The sequence below is a fragment of the Strongylocentrotus purpuratus genome, unplaced genomic scaffold, assembly GCF_000002235.5.
Source record: "Strongylocentrotus purpuratus isolate Spur 01 unplaced genomic scaffold, Spur_5.0 spur5_scaffold_13, whole genome shotgun sequence".
In the NCBI taxonomy this organism is placed as follows: domain Eukaryota; kingdom Metazoa; phylum Echinodermata; class Echinoidea; order Camarodonta; family Strongylocentrotidae; genus Strongylocentrotus; species Strongylocentrotus purpuratus.
The window spans coordinates 3,352,683-3,377,083 of record NW_022145598.1 but is presented as its reverse complement, the minus strand read 5'-3'; the positions used below and the strand labels follow the sequence as shown (position 1 = coordinate 3,377,083).

The 24,401-nt window shown below is 37.9% G+C and overlaps 1 protein-coding gene across 2 annotated transcripts; it reads left to right on the top strand.

Moving 5' to 3' along the window:
- The first annotated feature begins 354 nt into the window (after nt 1-354).
- On the top strand, nt 355-22,936 carry LOC585332 (uncharacterized protein B0303.3). 2 transcript variants are annotated; one of them, XM_030982719.1, is made up of 15 exons: nt 355-507; nt 5,907-6,039; nt 6,465-6,509; nt 6,926-6,957; nt 9,338-9,405; nt 9,927-10,014; nt 11,430-11,551; nt 11,995-12,063; nt 13,110-13,202; nt 14,553-14,765; nt 16,243-16,284; nt 16,425-16,510; nt 19,104-19,266; nt 21,164-21,328; nt 21,714-22,936. In XM_030982719.1, exons 1-15 carry the CDS (start codon nt 435-437, stop codon nt 21,750-21,752), a joined length of 1,431 nt encoding a protein of 476 aa, XP_030838579.1. In that variant the 5' UTR covers nt 355-434; the 3' UTR covers nt 21,753-22,936. The 2 variants fall into 2 exon arrangements, with proteins under 2 accessions (XP_030838579.1, XP_030838578.1); XM_030982718.1 differs by lacking the exon at nt 16,425-16,510 and having other exon boundaries at nt 356-507; nt 16,243-16,370.
- The last annotated feature ends 1,465 nt before the right edge of the window (nt 22,937-24,401 follow it).

Below are 24,401 nucleotides of genomic sequence, written 5' to 3'. Positions count from 1 at the left end.
TTTTACTGTTTAATACTGAATTAATTATACTTTAAATAGTGAAATAAACTCTAAATTGGTAACAAGAAATTTGCCTTTACCTTAATAGCCTTGTATTACAACTTTGTATTTTATATATCATTGGATATTTTACCTAATTTAATAAAATTGTATAATTTTTGATATTTCCTTTATCATATTATTATAAAATAATTAAAAATATTGCATTTTAATTTTAATAATATATTTTTAAAGACAATAATGAAAAATAATCGTATACTTTTTGTTCAAAAAATATCTGGCGCATTAATAGTAGCCTAACTTCGTGTGGGTGCATGTGTATTGACGTAATAATACCACAGAGCTAGCTAGCTAGCTACATAAAACGTACCCGGCTAAATAGCCCTGCACTAGCACTGTGACTGAGGGACACCAACATAAATTAAAGAGTAATCATGGCTTCTTTTATGCTGAATTCTGTTCGAATCTCTAGCCTTCTATCTTCTCCTGGGAACCATTTTGCTTTCAGTGAGTTCAGCTTAATTTCTAGTTCAACTGTTCATGTCTCATTTTCTCATAGTCTACATAAAATTAACTGACGAAATGATGAAGTCTGTGAATGTGAATGTCAACTCAATGTCAGTGAAGATTGAATGTGATGTGATTCTCTCAAACTTGTATTAAATTCAAATTCAAAAGATCAAACTTCACATACTAGGCCTATAGATCTATGTAGCTTTGAACTTTATGATAACAGAGTCTAATCTTAGCTGAAAGAGCATGAATGAAGAGAGACTAACTCCATAAGTAAGTAGGGGCCAGGGTGCGGCGCTGGCCCGAGAATAAGCAGAGCGCTACCACGTGTCGCGCATTTCGAGGGTCTGAAAATGTTCTCATGCACGACATGCGCACTAGATTTAGAAAAAACGCTATAGATCTACCTAATAGTGTGTTATACCCTCGCCCGTGCGCTTGCGCACCGAGTCATGAAATTGTCACGCATTGCTGATCTTTGCGTCTCCGAACAGGGGTCTAGACCTAGATCTAAGCCAAGGATCGTCTTCATAAACGAGGACCGATGCGTCCTCAAAAATACTGATCGTGTGCATTTTCGCAGACGTTTCATATTTTAGATCGCCGCATTGCATTGGCGATACAAAAACAGATTCTGTGATGAATCTCTTGATGCATTTTGCATTGACTTTATACAGAGACCCTCACATCATGACCAATAAATCCATGGGAAGACGGACAACCCATTAAAGGAGACGGTGACTTAGGGTTATTTTTCCCCGGGGAATCTATTTTTGGCATCGCCATTGGGCGGTTCGGTAACCCGAAACCCGCAGTGCGCCGATGAAAAAAAACGTCCGCGAAAATGCATAAGATCCTTATTTTTGAGGACGCATTTTGTCTGCATTTATGAGCACTTCGGTACTCTATTGTATGCATGGCGTGTCTAAATGTACATCAATGGCCAAAATTAAACTGATTGAATCTTTGTGCAGCATAAAACGTGCTACCATTCAGTACAATGGTCTGAAAATCAGACTATTACATCTTGGCTCTATAGCTCCTAAGTCGATTCAACAACTAATAGTTGTTATTTTCCCACGTTAAGACATTTTCAAGCCCCCCCCCCCCCTTTTTTTAAGGGAAGTTCTAAATTAGTATTATCTTCCAAATGCCGTTGGAATTTAACCTTTTCATTTTTGGGGCTTGCAAATGGGACATAGTACCTGAGACTGCAACACTACACAATTACTGTAAATGTAAAGCAATGCTTTGCTTTGACAAACAATACAATATATCATATCCATTTAAACTCATTGAAATTAAAACATTGCTTAGAACAAGCTTCCTAAAAATAAAATAACCCTTGATTTGGTTTGATTAATTTGATATGGTTTGATTTGATGTGATTTTATTTTATTTGTCAAGCTCAAATAGTACGTAGCATTAAAATAGATTAGTATAAAAGACAAGGAAGAAAAAAATATTACATTTTTTAAAAACTTGACAGTGATCATAGTGACGGCCCCTGAATGCTCAAGACCATATAAATTTACATTGAGTTCTTGTTTAGAGTATCAGTATTGAACATTTTGAATATTTGCATTATTTATGTGTAGAATATTTACAGCAATGTTAAATTGTATTGAGGATGTCTTTTGAAACAAAGACATTCTCAGGAATATTAAAAGATTAAAACAGTACAATAAAATCATATCTACCCAACTAGAAATTATAGGTACCATGGTAGGCCTATTTGCATGTATATGTTACATGTGTCAGGGAATAATTTTCCTGGTATCGCATCGCAATTTGCTATGCATTTTTGCATGACTGCTATACAAAATATCTTTTGTGTAGCAGTTTTCTTCCATAGAAATGTACAGAATTTCATTTGAAATATTTATCCATCGGCTGAAATTGCTAATCAAAAAATTTGAGGAAAATTATTCCCTGTGTGTACTTCTTTGAATCATCATTTGAAATAATTCGGAAAGCACTTGTGAATATAAAGAAAGATTATTCTTAAAATCAAAGTAAAGATTTGCTGTCCAGAGCAGAATATCAGGTATGTTTGTTTCATGCCTGCTGGTCCTACAAGGGAATTTAAATCCTGGCCCAGGATATGAATTATATTTCACCATTCTTTTGTATGTACTGAACAACTTTGACACTATCATGCTACAGTGTATATATATATAAAGTAGATACATATATATAAAGTGCCTGGCTTGTTTCAGGTTTTTATGACATTGCAGCTACATTTATACAGTTAGGGTTCGTGTAGCAAGGGGTTCAGGTCAGATTCACTGTTAGGCTTTAAGCACAGACTCTACATAAGTTGACGCTCTACCACAATACCTAAAGCCTTGAGCAGAGCCTACATTGTAGCTCTGTCATTTTTTGGGCTGTGTCAAGAGCAGCTTCAAGCAAGGAAAAAATTACACGGAGACTCGGGGCAAATTAGCCCCCGAAAGTCATAAAAGAGCAAAAAAAAATTTGCATAGAGTTCAATGCAAAACAAATTGAAGAGTGTTTTTTTTCATGCAAGCTTGAAAAGTAGCCCCCGAAATGTTTTAAATATTTTTTTCCCTGGCTATAAGACAGTACAGGGCCTGTAGCTACATTAGGTCTGGATATAGTCTCCTAGCTCAGACCCGACTGACAAGGGTTTGAGTCTGCAAAGTTCAAACGTGGTTAGGGTTTAGTTTAAGTTTACAAAATTAACTGTGGTACAATCGTTGCCTGAGTATGTTGTGTCAGAACTCCCTAAAAACAGAAGAGTCATCATCTCTAAGTCTGAACAGTGATAGAGAGTGCAAAGTTCAATGAGATTCATATCCAATGATAATATTATAGAAATCAATTTGTCAAAGGTCACTATGTACATGTAGACAAAGATATGTAGCATTGATCCACATACATGTACATGCCTCTATAAAGTCATGGCCCTGTTTATCTGAAGATAACAGTATTCTTCAAAACACAATTTTGTTTCCTGTGGCTGTTTTTGGATTTGCTTTAATAGTTAGAATAAAATTTCATCGCAGTTATTTTAAAGTATTTTATTCATTATTTATTTTTATATACCTCACTTAAGAAATCCAGCCATCTGATTGGTCGAATTGCATTCATAAACTTCAACTGTTCCTGTAAAATTCCCGGTTACCATGCTTAAAACATTTCAATATTTTTAATAACCATGGTTATTAAAAAAATAGGGCAGTCTCCATGGTTACCCCATAGGTTTACATGTTAAAAAATGGTTTGAGCGATGGAGGATACCATACGTGTGCGAAAAATTGGTCGGCAATTTCAATACAATTGAATCTCGATCGATCTTACCGACAATTTTATCTTGCATTGTTGACATGAAGACGAAAATTAACTCTCAAAAACAAAAAAACAACATCTGCCGATAGATCTTGATCTAAGTTCGTGCCAATATGCATTGCAAAAGTAAAAGAAGGGTCCGTTTCATGGAGCTTTTGCGAAGCATCCCTCACGCGGAGCCGTTTTCAATCCATTTTAATGTATATATTGGAGAAAACTGCCAAGCATGTTAACGGCGCGCGATAGCCGAGTGGTCTAAGCGTTGGTTTTCGATACACCTCTTGTTGTACGCAAGAGTTCGAATCCTGTCTTCGACAAAAATGTAAATTATTTTTTATTTTTTATTTTTTAGTCTATTTTTTTTTGGCATATAAAAGTATTAATGACTGCTTTAATATTCGAGAAATAGTTGTTTTCATACGCTCTCGGGAAGGTTACAATTGGGCTATTCCCCTCGGCAAGCCTCGGGGAATAGCACAATTCTAACCTTCCCTTGAGCGTAATAAAACAACTATTTCTCTCAAAGCAGTCATTAATACTATACTAATTTATTTCTGTTTTAGAGCTTTTTTTTAAAGCTTTCCAGAGATCAGTTGCTCCATGTTCCTTCTAATTTTGTAACTGGTAGATAAAGTGATTAATCAGTATACAGCAGGCTGTCAGCCTCTACATTTTATTTTCTTCTACTTGATTCTTTACTATTTCATTATAATGTTTTGATACACAACAATTAAAATGGAAGCAGGACTGCTGTGAACACAGCATTCTTCCAGAATCTCGGGTAAAGGTAAAGGTAATAACTCTGTAATAATAATAAGGGACTCCAAACTAAAAATGACGTAAAGGCCTGAGCAGGCTCAAATATCAAATAATTACGTCTGTCAAAGAGGTGGTTGGCTGGAAAAGGGAGGTAAAGGGAAGCTACATTATAGGAATTCCTTCTCTCCCGAATAAATGTATGGCGTTAACTATCGCTAGTACTAGTAGTAGTACTTCAGATTTGTATGCATACAGACATCCAAACTGCAACAATGTAAATTGCAAGAACCAAAACAAGGAAGGCTCGTACTACTACCTAGGGAGGAGAGGTCTCTACCACTCTAAAATGTACACAGTATTTTTTTGCATGCAGTAATGTATCTCTCAAATGCAACACTTGTAGTCAATGAATAGTCCATGCAGACTCACTGTACAAATTACGTTCAGCAAACTTTCTGTGAAGGTCACCTTGAGAGTTGAATCATGTACCTGTACTTTGTGTAGTAGTACCAGGAAGCAACAGGAAGTACCCCTATGACCTCCCCCAAATGTGTCATCGCACAGGGGGGTTAAACGTGTCTCTAATTCGAATTACAGGTACCTGCTCTGTGAAGGGGAAGGGGGAGGGGGTCTCATGACTGACTTGAACATGGTTTTGACTGGGCAAACCTTGTAGAATAGTTCAAGTGTGTCATGTGGGAAAATACATCTTTAGATTTATGAATATAAGTTGCTCGGTTGAACAGATATATATATGAAATACTAATTCTAAGAAAATGTAACCCAAATGATTATTGCATTATAGTAGGTTTTGCTCATGTTCATGTGTGAAATAATAAGGCTTTCAATATAATATTATGTATTGATTATTTCTTTTGAATTGCATGCAATTAAAGGTATATTTTGGTATCTCTGACTCCTTCCCATTTTCTTCACTTACCTGCCTTTTATTCTTTTGCCCTCCTACATTGTACACAGAACATATCTACCGGAATGTCCTTTTCATCCTCTCTCTTTCTCTCCGTCTCTCTCTCTCTCTCTCTCTGTGTCTCTCTAATATTATCTCTTCTCTCTCTCTCCCTCTTTTAATCACTCACTCACTCTCTCTCTCTCTCTTGTTTCCCTCCCCCTCTCTCTCTCTCTCTCTCTCTCTCTTTCTCTCTCTCTCTCTCAATCTTGATCGTCAATAGCCCTGTCTCTCTCCCTTTCTTTCCATCAAGATTCCATCCCTCAGCCCCTCTGTGGAGAAATATCATCAAACGCATCTCTCTAATGTTTCTCTTTGTCTACCTTCTCTCTCCCCCCCCCCCCCCCTTGTTTAGATGGTGCCAGAGCTCTCAGTACAAGCTGCAGACATGAGGCGGCCAAAACCAAGAAGTCCCTTGCCAAACAGAATGTTAAAAACATTGTTCTGGTTGAGGGGGTCAGAACACCATTCCTTATGTCTGGGACCGAGTAAGTTTTTTTAATATTAAAAAAAATATATATATTTATTGATATTTGTATATGTTTTCCTTCAATAAATCTAATATACATGTACAAGTTTTCCTGCTGGGCAATACTTCTATTTGGATTTTCTGTATGGTCCTAGACAAAAGAACCATTTGGTCATAATTATTGCATGTTGCAAACTATTTTTATGAGGACATTTTTTTCATATTTTTCTCTGATCTGGTATGAAGATGTTTGATATAAAGAAGTACAGGTAATGACCATTAAAGAAAAGGTACACGTGTAGGAGTGTAGGAAGTACCAAACAGAAAGAAAAGTGTTGATTATGCAAGAAGAATATAGTTTCTATTTTTTCTTTCTTCAAGCCACATTTTCCTTTTCTTGGGGTTTCTATTTGATTTATTTCATCTCTTTTTACCCCTTTGCAGATTCAAAGATCTTATGCCGCATGACTTACAAAGAGAAGCAATGAAGTAAGTATATATAATGTTGTTTATAATAAACAACATGTATAGCCTGATAATGCTGAGATACATGCGTTTTAATACATGAACCATTATCATTACTCTCTCAGGATTTGTTTTGCTTAGCACCACTGGGACTCTTGAATTTTTTCCCTCCTTTGTATTTTTTTTCCATTTTTCTCCTCCTACTCCTCTTTATTTATTTCACCTTGTCTCCTGTTTGAAGTATTTTGCTCATGTAATAATTTTATAGTGCTTTCTATTCTTTATCTTACAATTTAGATCTGTCACTGGCACTTGATGTGCTCTCTTTCTTTCAATCTCTTTTCTTTCTCTCTCTTCTTCTCTTGTTATCTCTTTCTCATGTTTTTGAACATTTATTATTCACTAAATTTTCTTTGATTGGTCTTTGTTTCTGATTTCAGAGGCCTCCTAGAAAAGACTTCAATTCCAAAAGGTAAGACACATTCTCAAAGTGAATCATCTGGGACCCATTTCACAAAGCTTTTTCTCAATGACAAATGACAAATATCAGTGACAAGTCTGCTGATAACCAATCAGAAGCAAGGATTTCAGTAGCTTATAACAACAAATGTCATTTGTCACTGATGACAAGTTTTGTGAAACACCCCCTGTTTGGAGGGCTCAAGAAGGTTGATAACTCTGTGTGAAATTATTTGACTTAATGCAAACAGTCTGGCTCCAAACAGACAGAAAGTAAAATATGACTTTATTTCATCTTAAAGGTAAAGACCAGTTATGGTCATGCGATTGCATTGTGAAAGAAACGTTGTGGAATCGATCAGAAAAGGTTGATCATCTAGCATCTAGCATCTGCAAGGTTCTAGAATCATCAAAATGATAAGAAATTTGGCCCATTCTTCCTAAAGTTACAAGCACTATACACAGAAAGATGTATATGGGACTACCCTATATCTCTCACAGTCAAATAGATATAATCATTTACCAAATATATCAATTAGTAGGCGGTTTCCCGGCAAATTTGTTATCATCATGTATTAGTCAAAACATATTCTTTCACATGATTGGTAATGAGTACTTCCATTTTATTTTTCTGAAATTGGGGCGTTTCCAATACTGGTCTTTATCTTTAATAAAAAGAAATAGTATTATGTATGTACATGCATAATATCTCAATTCAAACCTGTGTTTAAAGGCCTTCATTAGGTGAGAAAAAATGCCTAGGGAGTAGAGAGGTAGACTTTCTGAAAAAAATATGATTGCAAAGATCATGGGAGCTCTCTGAACAGGTTTAACAACATTGGAAAATGAGATCATAAATATACACGGATTGTTGGCTTAGATATATGTATATTTATTCCAGTGCAATATTACTTTGACATACCGGTACTTGTAGTGTACACAATGACCATATCAGAAGAAATCAATTTTTTTTTATCATGAATCTTAAAGTGAATGGAAACAAATACTCCTATCCATGTGTGCAAGATGGTATTTTTATTTGAAAAGTGAAACTTGATTAGGGACACTGATTTTCCGCGATCACGGAAAACGGACGGAATTCACGGAATTGACCATTTGAAACGGAAAATGCAATTTCGAACGGAAAATCGCGGAAAACCCCTTTTATCTCAAAACTTTTCATTTTTCAAGAAGAAAATCGTAAAACTTACACTATTTTTGTGACTCGTTATGCAGTAAAAATATATATGGCCTCAAATCATGGTTAATAATTACAAATATTTAGCGATATTCGACAGATTCTTAGGAGACCGGGCGCTGCCATTTTGTTTCGCTGGACCAATAGAGATTGTGACACAAAACACGGTACAAATAGCAGCGAAACGATCCTATTATGCCAGCTAGGCACCTAGTATACACCAGTTTACAGTTGTGTGCGCCATTTTAAACAAGGCCAATGACCTAGAGGTCATGTATTTATGCGTAAATTAAGATTGCGCCCATGCAAATTATGATGATATAACTGCCTGCGCGCTGCGTTGTGCGCGCATATCATCATTTGCATGGGCGCAATCTTAATTTACGCATAAATACCAGAGGTCAGAGGTTATTGGCCCAAATTTTTGGGCCAATAACCTCTGACCTCTGTCTGCGCATGCGCACTGATACAACTGTAAACTGGTGTATTACGTAGACGTAATACTAGGCACACACACACGCCAGCAGCGGGCGCTATGTGCGGCGAGTTCGAAAAAGGGGCTGGCATGTGCGCCTAAAATCGATCGATCGCGGACATGACAGCCAAGACTGAAATGTTTTCGTTGACGTCGGTACTCATCCTTTCCGTCAGGAATATGTCGTGTTCTGACATATTCCGCTGATTTTAGTCTGCTTTTCTAAGTTCGAATTTGAAGTTGGTAAATTTAAACATTTAGATAATTTTTCGTAGGTCTAGCCTAGACTCTAGGGCCCATAGAAGGGGTCTATATTTTCACTAGTATTTTGCATCAAGTTTATCCAGTTCCGTCCGTATGTTTTTGAGTGGTTATCAGTGGCTTGTCAAAGGTGGCGGCTTTGATAGAACATTTGTACCCTACAAGTTCATGCTGTTTTAATGAAAATCTTATGTAAACGGAATTTTAGTTTTTTCATGTGTACAAAGTCTATGGTAAAACGGAATTTCCGTTTTTCAGCCCATCTGAAACGGAATTCCAGATTTTCTGAAACGGAAAAGGCCATTTTTTGAAATGGAAAATCAGTGTCCCTACTTGATTGTAACTATAAAGAATGTCTGGACATCTCTGGGTTTTTAAAATGTTTTTAAAATTTTATTGATAACCGAAATCAAAAATTGTGTATCATTGATGAGTATTTTTTGTTTTTTGTTTTCACAGATGCTATTGATCACATCGTTGTGGGTACCGTCATTCAAGAAGTAAAAACAAGTAACATCGCAAGAGAGGTAATCTTTAAAAATAATATCTTATGCAGATATACCGCTTTACTAATGTGTTCAAATTCTATTTAAAATATTGATACAAATATTTCTTCTTCACTATGTTGGAAAAAACATGTAAAGATATACACGTACCATAGGAGTGGATATTTCCGCATACAGGTACTTTCACAGATTATTTCCATTACGATGAATGTCTGCCATACAGTCTCAGCTCTTTGTTTTGCTTGTTGTTTAATCCGTAACCCTACAATCATTTGTGAAATTTACATAAATAATGGCTTTAATATGCCATGCAGAATTTTGTTCTCTCTATGTTAAGAGTTCTAGAAAAAGGCCCGCTCAGAACCAAAGTCTGACTTAGGCTTCGTGTGCACGGCTTTATGCTATACTTTTTTTTAGGTTGATTTTACTGGTAGTTTGATTTTATACCTTCTAGCTGTACACAAATTATTTTATTTAGGTGATTTGTACAATTTATAATATACATGTTCAATTTCTTTTTACCAATGAAACTCTACACATAGGCTGCTCTGGAAGCAGGATTTTCAGATCGCATCCCAGCTCACACGGTTACCATGGCGTGCATCTCATCCAACGTAGCTATCACAACAGGTGAGTAATAAAGGGGAGATGGGGGTGATGAAAGTGATGTTGATGATGATTTTGAAGGTGGTGGTAGTGATGATGTTGATGATGATTATGATGCTTTGGATGATTATGATGCTTTGGATGATGATGGTGATTAGGATGATGAGGATAATAAGGTTGATGATAATGACAATTTTGAAGGTGGTGGTGGTGGTGATGATGATGCTTATAATGGTGATGATAATTATGATGATGATGATGATAACGATGATGATGATGATGATGATGATAACGATGATGATGATGATGATGATTATGATGATGATGATGATGATGATGATGATGATGATGATGGTTATGAAAGTGATGATAATATTGATGATTTTGAAGGTGGTGGTAGTGATGATGTTGATGATGATTATGAAGGTGGTGGTAGTGATGATGTTGATGATGACTATGATAATTTGGATGATGATGGTGATTAGGATGATGAGGAGGATGATGGTTATGAAAGTGATGATAATAATGATGATTTTGAAGGTGGTGGTAGTGATGATGTTGATGATGATTTTGAAGGTGGTGGTAGTGATGATGTTGATGATGACTATGATAATTTGGATGATGATGGTGATTAGGATGATGAGGAGGATGATGGTTATGAAAGTGATGATAATAATGATGATTTTGAAGGTGGTGGTAGTGATGATGTTGATGATGATTTTGAAGGTGGTGGTAGTGATGATGTTGATGATGATTATGATAATTTGGATGGTGATGATGATGATGATGATTTTGATGGTAGTGGTGGAGGTGATGATGATGGTGATGACAATTAGGATGATGATTAGGATCACGATGATGAAGGTAATAAGGGTGATGATAATGACAATTTTGAAGGTGGTGGTGGTGATGATAATGATGATAATAATTATGATGATGGTGATGACAATTAGGATGATGATGATGGTGATGACAATTAGGATGATGATGAGGATGTTGATGGTGATAATGAGGAGGATGATGATAAACATAATGGTTATTATGATTATGTCAACAATATTGATGATAATCATAGTTATGAAGAGCAAGTAAGAGAATGTCAAGCATCCCCTTTATATAGAAAGCCAAACAAAATGACTGTGCCTAACTTTTAACTTCTTAACTCTTAACCAAATCAGTCATAATCACACCATCATCAACATCGGTACATAAATGATATAAATGGAGAAGAAATATTTAAGATGGCTTATGTTGAAGCATGTACTTGAATGATGTATACAAATATTGTTTTGATATTGGTTGTATAAAATGTAAATGTGAATTTTTGTGTTTATTATACAACTAAAAATTGCCCTTTAGGGAAAAGATATGGAAGAAAAAAAACCACATACAAAAATCAAATTTTTTGATTTAATGACCCCCTACTCTACCCTTTACAGGTATGGGTATGTTAGCATCAGGTCAAGCGGAGACCATCTTGGCCGGAGGTGTGGATTTCATGTCAGATGCACCAATCAGGCATAGCCGTCAAGCCAGAAAGTTCATGTTGAACCTAGGCAAGGTAAGCAACCAAATTCCTAATGTTGTTTGTCCTGTTGTTATGGTAACCACTTCGTGTACTAGTAATTTAAAAAGATATGTTGAAAATAATAATAATAATGATCTGGATTTATAGAGCGCTTAATACAAAATACTTTCTATAAGCCCCTTACAATTACTATTACGCACATTGTGAACCATCTCCACTCCCTGTTAGTACATGTATTCCTAAAATATGTTCACCTTGAGGGCATGTACATGCATATGGCAATTACCCACGCAAAGGCTTTCGTCATCCTACCAAGTCCCAAAGGTCATTAGTGACGTGTCGGGATTTGAACCCTGTACCTTGCGATCTGCAGTCTGGTGACTTATCCACTAGACCAAAACACCTCTATGTGATACATGTATATGTTATAACAAAGTGCATCAAGTGACATTGAATTGGATTTTTGTGTCACCTAGGCAAAGAGCTTGGGAGCCAAGATGAGCCTTGCATCAAGACATCTCAGCATGGCTGCACTTAATCCAGAGGTAAGGACTAGAAAAGTATTACTGAAGACAAAGTCTGAATCTTGCTTCGAATGAACGGTGCCAGGACTCTTATTCCCTGCTTTTCTTATGCTCCTTCCCTCCCCATGCGCATGAACTATGGAAATTCTATGTTATGTACATGTATGTGTCGAGTCAATTCTCAGGCAAGACTTAAAGGCCCACTGTACTACTTGTAGCTACTTCCTTTCTCTATATAGAAAACAATGCCTAATTGGTGACCATTGGTCCCCTATGATCCTCTTTTCCTTATGTTAATTGAGAGCTGAGTTGATGAGATAGCCACCTGTCTGTGACCTTTCTGGGTGGTCTAATCCCTTCTAGCGAAACTATTACAGATGTGCTTTAAAGGACAAATATAACAAATTTGGTTGAAGAAATATAGGCATAACATTTGCAATATAGTACCCATATAGTCGGAAATATGTCGTATGCAATTTCTCTTTTGAGTTTTGTTACTGTTTCTACTCAATGTTCTGTTACAGTCTATACACTCTATACACTGTAGATAATTTTCACGTCCTCTTAAGTTTGATACAGTCAATCCTGCTTTAGTGACCACCTGTCTACAAAGACCACATTTGTTTGCTTCCCTTAAACATGGTTTTTCATTGAAACATGTACTAAAGGAACCTGTACATAAAGACCACCTGCCTATACTACCCAAGGACCATTCAAGGGAGACAATTACAATTATCTTTGAATTACATGATCTTCTTTAGATAGGCCTTCTAATAATGGTCACTTCCTTCCTGGCTGCTATCTACTAAGCAACTTTCATATTGTTGTACCAATGTATTTTCTATTCTGTTTTCTTTTTATGTAACAATGTATAATTTTTATATGTGTGTGTGTGTTATTTTTCAATTGCTTTGGTGAAATAAAATTGAATTGAAACAAGTTTCTTTCATGTGTACATACAGTACGCACTCTTATGATGAATATAGTAGGGTGCTAGATGTTTATACTATCATTATCATTGACTAACTTGTTATCATTTATTGTATTGTATTGTTTTTCCTATGCAGCTCCCTGCAGTAGCCGAGTTCTCCTCAAATGAGACTATGGGCCATTCAGCCGATAGACTTGCAGCTGCTTTTGGAATCAGCAGACAAGATCAGGTGAACTCCTGCATTAGTATACAAATAATACACATCAGTGAGGGCATTAGTAAGAATTACCCACACGAGGTGCCTTTGAAACCGTTTAGACTGTTTTGAAGGTACAGAGTGTGGTTAATTTGACTAATGCCCAAACAAAATGCTGTGTATAATTTGTTTTATAAGATTATGTTTTATTTGTTTTAAAAAATGATGTTTTATTAATTCATTTTGATAATGACAGGTCATTACCATTTGGATAATGATCGGACATTATCCAAATTACGCGTTAGTAGATGCCTGGTCACATGTACCTTTTCAACCAATCATTTGATTAGGATCCACATCATCCTCTTATAATCTTACTAAGGACCAGAGCCCTCTTTCATAAAACTTGTTATCAATATTAAAGACATTAACAGATGCTAAATTTCTGTGACAAATTTGCTCGTAGCAAATCAAATACCACAATTTTAGTAGCTTAAAATATCAGTTATTGTAACATTTTAAAATTATTTTCCTATTTAATATTCCTGGCATCAAATGCATTATAGTCATGAAACAAAAATGCATGCAGTATGTGCAGAAATGTTTGCCCTTTCTACTTGTGCATCTGGCATATTATTTAGGGCTTTGAATCAAAAGTTATTGAGCCAAACCAAACAATGAAGCAGTGAAAAAAATACACGGGGCTCGGGCAAAATAGCCCCCAAATTACCCAAAAGAGCCCCCAAAAATCAGAAAAGAGCCCTGTAAATTTGCATAGAGTTCAATGCAAAACAAATTTTAGAATGTTATTTTCATGCAGGCAAGCTTGAAATGTAGCCTCCGAAAAAGAAATAATTTTTTTTCCCTGAAATGCAGAATGATTGTTTGCAAAAGAGCAAGTACACAGTCATTTACATTGTTGGATATACACCTGTATACATGTAGCTATATAACCGTTAACCCTACGTTAACTGGGGGTTAATTGCATTGTGAAAGAAATGGTGTGAAATCGATCAGAAAAGGGTGATCATCTAGCTTAAGTATTGGTTTGTACTGCAAGGTTCTGGAATCATCAAAATGATAAGAAAATTGGCCTAGTCTTGCTAAAGTTACTAGCACTGCACACAGAAATATGTGTATGGGACTACACGAACATGTGGCATAAAAATCTGTCCTGATTGTTGTGCCGTTTCATGCCATATTTAGAATATTAAGGCATTTGAAGAGCCATGCTTTTCAGGGAACATGTCTTATCTGATGTTCTTCCACACTTGCATAATAACAATAATAACGCTCACAAATTATGATTCACCTCTTTCCAGAACTCAACCTTCTCTTTAAATTCATTTCAAACCAGTAATGACCCATCTCCTCCAATCACAGGATGATTACAGCAGACGTTCCCATGCCCTGGCCGACAAGGCCACCAAGGAGGGTCTCTTGACCGACCGGTTGACCTACATCGTTCCTAAGACCGGCAAGGCCGTAGAGTCAGACAACGGGATCAGGGTGTCCAACGAGGCCCAGATGGCACGACTCAAACCAGCGTTCATCAAGCCTCATGGAACCATCACTGCTGCCAATGCTTCCTTCCTGGTGAGTCAAATACTGTAATAGACATATGTATTGTAAATACCTGCTTGAGAGTCCTCGAACACGCTCTCTTCTAGGAGATCAATCATTTACTGCCTGTTCATCGAGATTGTGGAATAGTCTTCCCCAAATCTTTCGATCTTGTCACCAGTTATCCACCTTCAGAACTCAACTAAAGACATACCTATTTCAGATTGCTTACAAATTAGTCACTGCTCTTTTGTCTTTCCCAGTTAGAATCACGAACAGACATTTTGGGTAGTTTTTCAGTGTCATCAACGTCTTTGAGTAGGCAATTAGATGTGAGCACTTTATAAATACCTGGATTGGATTGGATTGGATTGGATTGGATATTGTGCCATCTATCAGTAGAGGTGCTGATCTAGTGGATACTTCACCGGACTGTGGATCACATGTTTCCTTTGGCAAGATATTAATCTACATTTGCCACACTCCACCCAGTAGAGGTAAACGGGTACCCGTTGGGAAGAAATCCCTTGAATTGCTGGAGTACCTTTTCATGGTAGCACAGCTAAAGTCTGGGTAATGATATGATTGCAGGGCCCTCAGGGAAAACAGTATGAATACTGATGAGAGGACCCTGGGTAGACAAGACATATTACTATCATTATTATCAAGAACTTCTATTCCAAAGTGCACTAGGTGAAATAGAGATAGATTACGATGAGTACTACATTCTTGTATTGAGCATTGCTGAGAAAAGGATAAATTTCATTCTGGATTGGAAACTTTCTCATAATGTTGTACTGTAGTTCTCAACGCCAAAGGTAACTTGTTCCACAGAGAGGGTGCTGCAGCCGAGAGAGGCATTTTGCCACAGGCGACTCTTGTTCTTAGGACCTTTAGAAGATGTGAATTTTCATTATTCATGTAATAATACTAATCTGGATGTATTAAGTGCTTGATACAAAATACCGTCTCTAAATGCTTTACAGATATTATTACCCGGTCATCGGATTCATTCACGCACAATGTGCACCACCTTCACTCCCTGGGGAGTATTCCTACCATATGGTCACAGTGAGGGCATATGGCAATTACTAACACAAATGCTGTCGTCATTCTACCAGGTCACCATTTCTCTCCTGGGTTTTGAGTGGCAAATGTAGATTAATGCCTTCCCAAAAGACATTAGTGCTGTGTCAGGGATCGAACCCAAGTCAAGTGCTACTGGACCACAGTGACACCTCTACATCTAGGCATTAAACCTCAGTTACCACATCCCCTCAGTTAAGAATGAAAGGTGTAGGTTTAGACATGTTCTTGCATTTCTTTGCATTTTATTTTTTGCAATCAGTTAACATTAAATTGAAAATCAATAGATTCATTAATGGAATTATTGTTAACATTTAGATACCAATGTGATCATGTGAAGGTTATGTGTATATTTTGACAGTGTTTACCTATTCGTTACCAACACAACTTTTTTCATTTCAATTTTTTAATTTTTTAATAACAGAGTGATGGGGCATCAGCCTGCCTGATAATGACTGAAGAGAAGGCTCTAGCGATGGGCTACAAACCCAAGGCTTACCTGAGGGACTATGTCTATGTGGCACAGGACCCCACAGATGAACTTTTATTGGGGTAAGTAACTAGTAGATCAGGGGGGGGGGGGGGTGTGTTTCACATGAAGAGAAGGCTCTAGCGATGGGCTACAAACCCAAGGCCTACCTGAGGGACTATGTCTGTGTAGCACAGGACCCCACAGATGAACTCTTATTGGGGTAAGTAACTAGTAGATTAGGGGGGGGGGGGGGTTCACATGAAGAGAAGGCTCTAGCGATGGGCTACAAACCCAAGGCTTACCTGAGGGACTATGTCTATGTGGCACAGGACCCTAAGGATGAACTCTTATTGGGGTAAGTAAACTAGTAGATCGGGGGGGGGGGGGGGGGGGGGGGGGGTTTCACATGAAGAGAAGGCTCTAGCGATGGGGGGGGGGGCTACAAACCCAAGGCCTACCTGAGGGACTATGTCTATGTGGCACAGGACCCTAAGGATGAACTCTTATTGGGGTGAGTAACTAGTAGATCGGGGGGGGGGGGGGGGGGGGGTGTTTCACATGAAGAGAAGGCTCTAGCGATGGGCTACAAACCCAAGGCTTACCTGAGGGACTATGTGTATGTGGCACAGGACCCTAAGGATGAACTTTATTGGGGTAAGTAACTAGTAGATCGGGGGGGGGGGGGGGGGGGGGGGTGTTTCACATGAAGAGAAGGCTCTAGCGATGGGCTACAAACCCAAGGCCTACCTGAGGGACTATGTCTATGTGGCACAGGACCCCACGGATGAACTCTTATTGGGGTAAGTAACTAGTAGATCAGGGGGGGGGGGGGTGTTTCACATGAAGAGAAGGCTCTAGCGATGGGCTACAAACCCAAGGCTTACCTGAGGGACTATGTCTATGTGGCACAGGACCCTAAGGATGAACTCTTATTGGGGTAAGTTACTAGTAGATCGGGGGGGGGGGGGGGGGGGGGGGGGGGGTTCACATGAAGAGAAGGCTCTAGCGATGGGCTACTAACCCAAGGCGTACCTGAGGGACTATGTCTATGTGGCACAGGACCCTAAGGATGAACTCTTATTGGGGTAAGTAACTAGTAGATCGGGGGGGGGGGGGGGGGGGGGGGGTTTCACATGAAGAGAAGGCTCTAGCGATGGGCTACAAACCCAAGGCCTACCTGAGGGACTATGTCTATGTGGCACAGGACCCTAAGGATGAACTCTTATTGGGGTAAGTATCAAACTAGTAGATCGGGGGGGGGGGGGGGGGTGTTTCACATGAAGAGAAGGCTCTAGCGATGGGCTACAAACCCAAGGCCTACCTGAGGGACTATGTCTATGTGGCACAGGACCCTAAGGATGAACTCTTATTGGGGTAAGTAACTAGTAGATCAGGGGGGGGGGGGGGTTCACATGAAGAGAAGGCTCTAGCGATGGGCTACAAACCCAAGGCTTACCTGAGGGACTATGTCTATGTGGCACAGGACCCCACAGATGAACTCTTATTGGGGTAAGTATCAAACTAGAAGATCAGGGGGTGTTTCACAAAGACTAAGATCGACTTTAAGTTGGACTTAACCATGGCATGCCGTTCATGCCACTGTTTCCTCTCACCATTTACTGGCATTGGTCTCTCAAGGGACTTACAAATCATGGTCACAAATCTACAGAATTTACATGTTTTGATAATTCATTACTGGGGGAAATGATATTATCTAAAGATCATAATGGTGAGAGGAAATAGTGGCATGAACAGCCTGCCAAAGTTAAGTCCAACTTACAGTCGATCTTAGTCTTTGTGAAACTCTCCCCTGGATTGGTGAATACATTTTTTAGAAGGGAGGAGAGGAGGGGGGGGGGGGTGGGGTGGGGGTGGGGACCTCTCTTAATAATTTAATTATTTCATTTCATCTTTGTTGAGAACTAGAAGGGCATTTTTTTTTAAAACGTACCCAAAATTAAATGGTTGACAAGGTTCTTAGGATGTCAATAGCATGCATGCCAACTGTTCAGATTAAAGAGGAACATTCCTCTTTTTGGGAGAAGATAATTATCATTTTAATGCAGGTGTTCCTCTTCCTGTACAAATTTGTCTGTAGTATTGAACAGGAGAGTTAGGATTGTTCCTCTCTTTTTGAAAATAGCATAATTTGTACAGATTTCTGATTTTCAAATGTGGCATGTATGCAATAGGCTTTTATTTTAGAATATTTGTATAATCATCAATATTATTCATCATCTTGAACTATGCTAATGCCGGTAAACTTTTTAAATAATTTTAAAATAAATAAGTGCATAGAAATGATAGATTACCACTAGAAATAAGGCAAGCCCCTTCACTAGAAAACTTTAAATCAAGACTGAAAACTCACTTCTTCATGTAGTATGTAAAGACAGCATTTACTAGTTCTTGCAGCGCATTAGAATATATCCACATAGTTATTGTGCTTTACAAATGAATATATTATTATTACTATTATTATAAATCGTCTGTAGGATCAGTTTTGTAATGCTTTTGTAACCCCCGAGTAGCAATTTGATTCTATTGGAAGTTGCCAAGACATGTACACCTAATTGTTTGCATACAGCAGGTTTACAGTTGCACCATGTGAGAGAGAGGGGGTTATTGGGGAGTCCTGAAAAGGACTGTCTGTAATCTTTCTTTCTTGAGTGTGTGTGTAGTCCTGAAAAAACTGTTGGTAATCTTTCTTGAGCTTATAACTGTATATCTACATCACCATACAAGCCGATATTTATAAGCAGCATCTAATCATTTGTAATATCTCTCTCTCTCTTCCTGTGTGTGTACCCTAGACCTGCTTACTCCATCCCCAAGGTCCTGGCCCGGTCTGGACTGACACTTGGTGACATTGATGTCTTTGAGATTCATGAGGCCTTCGCTGGTCAGATCCTGGCCAACATGACCGCTCTGGACTCGGACTACTGGTGCCAGAACTCCCTAGGATCCAAAGCTAAGGTTAGGATGGAAAAAAATGCCAAATCTCCTCCTTTTCCATTTTCTATATCAGTAGTTTATGTGTGTGTGTGTGTGTGTGTGTGTGGTGTGTGTGTGTGTGTGTCTCTCTCTCTCTCTTACTGCCTGCTCCCTTATTCTTACTCTCTTTCTATGTGAGCTAAGAATTGTGTGAATTGGGACCATTGTATAGTAAGCTCCGTGTGATCAAGCAGATTATTCTCATATTGGAGTTATGAATCTGGACCCTGTTTCATAAAACTTGTCATCAATAACAAGTTACAATAACTGTAATAAGCTACTGAAATCATGGCATCTGATTGGCTGAGAGCAAACTTGTCATCAATAACAAGTTACAATAACTGTAATAAGCTACTGAAATCATGGCATTTGATTGGCTGAGAGCAAACTTGTCATCAATAACAAGCTACAATAACTGTAATAAGCTACTGAAATCATGGCATTTGTTTGGCTGAGAGCAAACTTGATATCAATAACAAGTTACAAGCTACTGTTATAAGCTACTGAAATCATGGCATTTGATTGGCTGAGACCAAATTTGTCTTAGAAATCTAGCATTTGTTATTGAGAACAACTTTTATGAAACAGGTCCCTGATCAGCTATTAAAATTGGCCACAGAGCAATTGTCACCTGAGCATGTCTTATAGACACTAGGTAGCTTAGCTAAATGTAGAGGCATGAGTGAGGTGCAATGGCTCAGTGGTAGAACAGTGGTCTCGTAACTGGGAGGTCCTGGGTTTGGTACACTAGTGCCCTTTGGTTAGGCATTAATTTTCATTACCAAGTCCCTTGTATAGGATTTAAAGCCTCGCTCACCATGGTTGCTTACTTACAAGTATACACGACATGCTCTCTTAGCAATCAAGTAAAACAATCATACCAACAAAGCAAAGATATGACCAGAACACAAACTGCATATTTGTTGAAAATTATGATTTTATCCCACAGAGGTGGAACCACATTGTCAGGAAATGGAGCTGGAAAATACATTATATTATATTATATTCCACATACTAAGAATCTTGCTCTACAATTGGTAAAAAGTCAATCACGTGATGAAAGATAGTTCGCCCATTATTGATGGGAGAAGCAAAAAGTTTGTTACACTGTGTAGATAGTACTACTATCTACACAGGGCAACACACTTTCACTGAAGTTTATCAAAAAGCGCACTAAAACAGGCGTAATTAAGCACACATTACCAATGAGCGCAATTAAAGCAAACACATGCGCGCACCGTACCCTGAAGGGGGGTGGGTTAAACTGTTTGGTGTGAATTTGGGCCTGGTGTCTTTCATGTAGATGCATACACGTCCTTTTCTTTTTGTAGTTAAATTGTTTTAGATGTGTAATATAAAGCAAATAATCACCTTTTGGTTTCAGGCGATGGCAAACTATCACTTCCTCGTTGATCAGAATGTATACCCTATCTTTCCTCAGCCTCGCTTCGGAAAGATAGCTACATCCAGATTGCCTCAGAAGTGATAGTTTGTCCCATCACCTTCACAAACGGTAGTTATTTGCTTACTATCTTGATGAGGCTTAATGGTAGCTTAACTTTCATTCAGATTTGTCATGAAAGAACTTTCAGCTCATTCACGACAATTGACCACATTGAGTGGTTTGCCGATTTAAAAAAAATAATTAGGAAGTGTGTCGCCTCGAAGTCCATCAGACTCTGCAGAACAATGATAGCCAATCAGAGCACTCTTTACTCAGTCATGTAAAAAATATCCTAGCAATAAATTAGAAATGACCAAACATTACTAGTTATGTATTTTGCGTACCGGATGCATCTTTTTGTGCTACCACCTTTCGTTAAAACTACCTTAATTTAAAGGCAACTAATACTACTGGAATGTGTCTTGTCTCTTTCAGCTTGGAGCTATCCCTATGGATAAGATGAACCTATGGGGAGGGTCACTGTCCATCGGTCATCCCTTTGGAGCCACAGGGGTCAGGCTGGCCACCACATCGGCCAATCGTCTAGAGAAGGAGGACGGTCAGTTTGCTTTGCTGGCCGCTTGCGCAGCTGGTGGACATGTGAGTATAAACTGACTATACGATGACCAGGCTTCTCGACTGGTGCAATGCACAATGGGTGCCAATACAAATTTGTAGATAGGGCATAAATCCCAGGAAGCTTTGTGTTTTAGATAATATACATACCATGAAACAAAATGGTCTTGTAAAAGAAAAAACATACTTGTTGACAATAAATCAGGTTTACTGTTCCCTGAAAGTATTACAAGAAATATGTCACTTATTCTTTCACATGTACTGTATAATGCAACAGTTGGACAGCTATATTTGCTACATACAATGTTCATGTTTGTTCACCTAATATGGATTATCATTGCCATCTATCCAAGTTTACCGGTAAATATTATTAATTTAATTTCATCCTGTTTTTTTATTCCTTTGACAGGGACATGCAATGGTTGTGGAGAGATATCCATCGTCATAGTAACCAGGGGACATCATAAACTGCTGTATATATTGATTATAAAACTAACAAATACTGCACGGGAAACTTAAACTGAAAAAAAAAGGCTACAGTATGCCAAAAAGGCACAAGCAATATCCAAGTTTTATAGAATTAAAAAAAAAAAAAAATTGCTTACATGTACAAAAGCTGCAAAGAAGAAAGAAGGACATGCATTGCTGGTAGTGACAACGTGGAATGTTGTGTACAAAATAAGTATTCAGCTGACTATGTTTACGGGAAGTCCATTCCACTCTTCAAAATTATGGATCAAAAGTCAATAAATTCATAAAACTTGTAACTTCATCATGGTACATGTCATTGTTCATGTCGCTTCTTTGAAATATTTTGTGGTTTGCAATTTGAAAAAGATGTCTTGAGGTGGCAAATGTATTTTTTGTCCATGAAATGTTTTCAACCAGGGCTCATTTCCTACGGTTTATCTTATTTCATATATTTACATGTTTATGTACATGTGTATTACCAAATGTTTAGAAATATGATGCATGTACATGGTTTGTAGAGTCTGTTTCCAGGTCCCGAAAGATACATGTATATAATACAATAGGGTGACATTCTCAAGTGTACAATTAAATTTGTCCCGTTAATACTTCTTCTCTAATGAGAATAGTAGATAAACATGTATATCTCTAGCCTTCAACATTTGGAATAGCATTACTTGCTCATTATTTTTATTTGTGTATATTGCATACATGTTTATTTTGTCTGTTTGGAGCCAGAAGGGCATTAAGTCATATCATTTTGACACAGAGATAATGCCCTTTTGGCCCTGAACAGATAGTATATTACTGTCTATGGGATACGATTTGATTCAGGATATTTAAATAAATATCAGACTCTGTCATTACAGGCTTAGTACTATTAAGTCGGTCGATTCCATAATTCAGTCTACTTTTATAAGTCTACTTTAGATGAAATGATACCCTGGGAGTTTCTCTTTTAATAGTAGTCATCTTCAACTCTATTTAACTCTTATTTATTTAAGTTTGAATGTGTATGGCTTTGAGGAAGTTTCATTTATGTAGTGAGTGACCTTTTTGAAGGTTGCAAAGGTATGAAATACATTTTTTTTCTGTAGAATAATACTTTCTGAAAGTATCTTGAAATTGTATATGAAATTTAATAAATTCAAAATTAAACGGAAATCGTCTGCGTCTGTGAGTGTGTGTCAACAGTTTTGAATTGTTATCAGTATTCACCTTTCCATCGCGTCCTATCTTCCATCTATCTATTACTTCTTCTAGTATTCTTCAAAGGTCTTTCTTCTTGTATTAATCTTTAAATGTGTCTTTTTCTTATTCTATCTCACTTTTTCCTCCTATCTGTCTTTTTCTTTCAAACCTTTTCTCTCTCTTTCACTCAAATTTCTTCTATAACAAGTATGATATTATACAGATATGACTGCCTAGAGGGGCAATATAACATTTAAGATCATCGAGGGAGAAGAAGTATGCAATTAATGCGTGTATTTGTGTGCAAAGAGGCGGTGTATGGTGTGTAGTGCTTTGAACTTGTAGTGTGTGCTGAGGTATACGTAAATTACGCGTACCTCTGGATTATAACGGCGTTATATTGAGAGGTATGACATAATTTATGTCATGTTGAAAAATATAACACTTTCTCATCCTTGTAGCAATGGTCATGTGACAGCATTTGACTAATCACACATCAGTATCGATATAGGAAATTTAAATATACACATTTATTTCTTGCATTACCTCTATGTCTCATAATCTCACACTTTAATTTCTTTTCTCACTTTCTTTCTCTCCTTATTCTCTCCTTATTCTCTCCAGATGTCTCGAGATTACCTTTCAGCTATCTAAACTCTATCGCTCTCATTCTTTTTTTTCAGTCCATGAAGACGTGCTGAGGGTGACATGATCATAGACAAGAATGAGCTTTCTTTCTTCGATATATTCTAGCGTATGGGTTATAAAAGTGTCAAGAGATTCAATATCGATGGTGCTGTTAGGTAATCTATTCCAGTCTTACATGTCTGTGGGAAAAAGGAGAACTTGAAAGCATCTGTCCTGCAGAGGCTGCAGTAGGTCTGTTCTAATGGTGACCGTTGTTAATTGTCGATCAATGAGATCATCCTCCTTATCACATGTCCTGCTTCTTCCAATGCCTTGTTCTTGGTCAATCTAAAATTTTCCTGTCTATATCTCTCCCTCCTTTTCTCTCTCTTCACCCCCCCCCCCCCTTATCTCTCTTCACTCTCTCCCACCCCTCTCTCTCTCACTCTCTCCCTGCCCCCTCTCTCTCTTTTCACTCTCTCCTGTCCCATCTCTCTTACTCTTACTCTTACTCTTAACTATCTCCCTGCCCCCCCCCTTCTCTCTCTCTCTTCTCTGTCTTTCTTCACTCTCTCCCTGCCCCCTCTCTCTCTCTCTTCACTCTCTCCTGCCCCATCTCTCTTACTCTTTCTCTCTCTCTCTCTCTCTTAACTATCTCTCTGCCCCCCTTCTCTCTCTCTTTATCCTTCAGAAGAACACCCCTCACTTCTATATCTCATTCAGTCTCCTCATTCTAATACAGAGGTACTCAATATTCTCATTCCTTGAGACTACTGCCAAACATCAAAACAAGACAGCGTGGAAACAAATA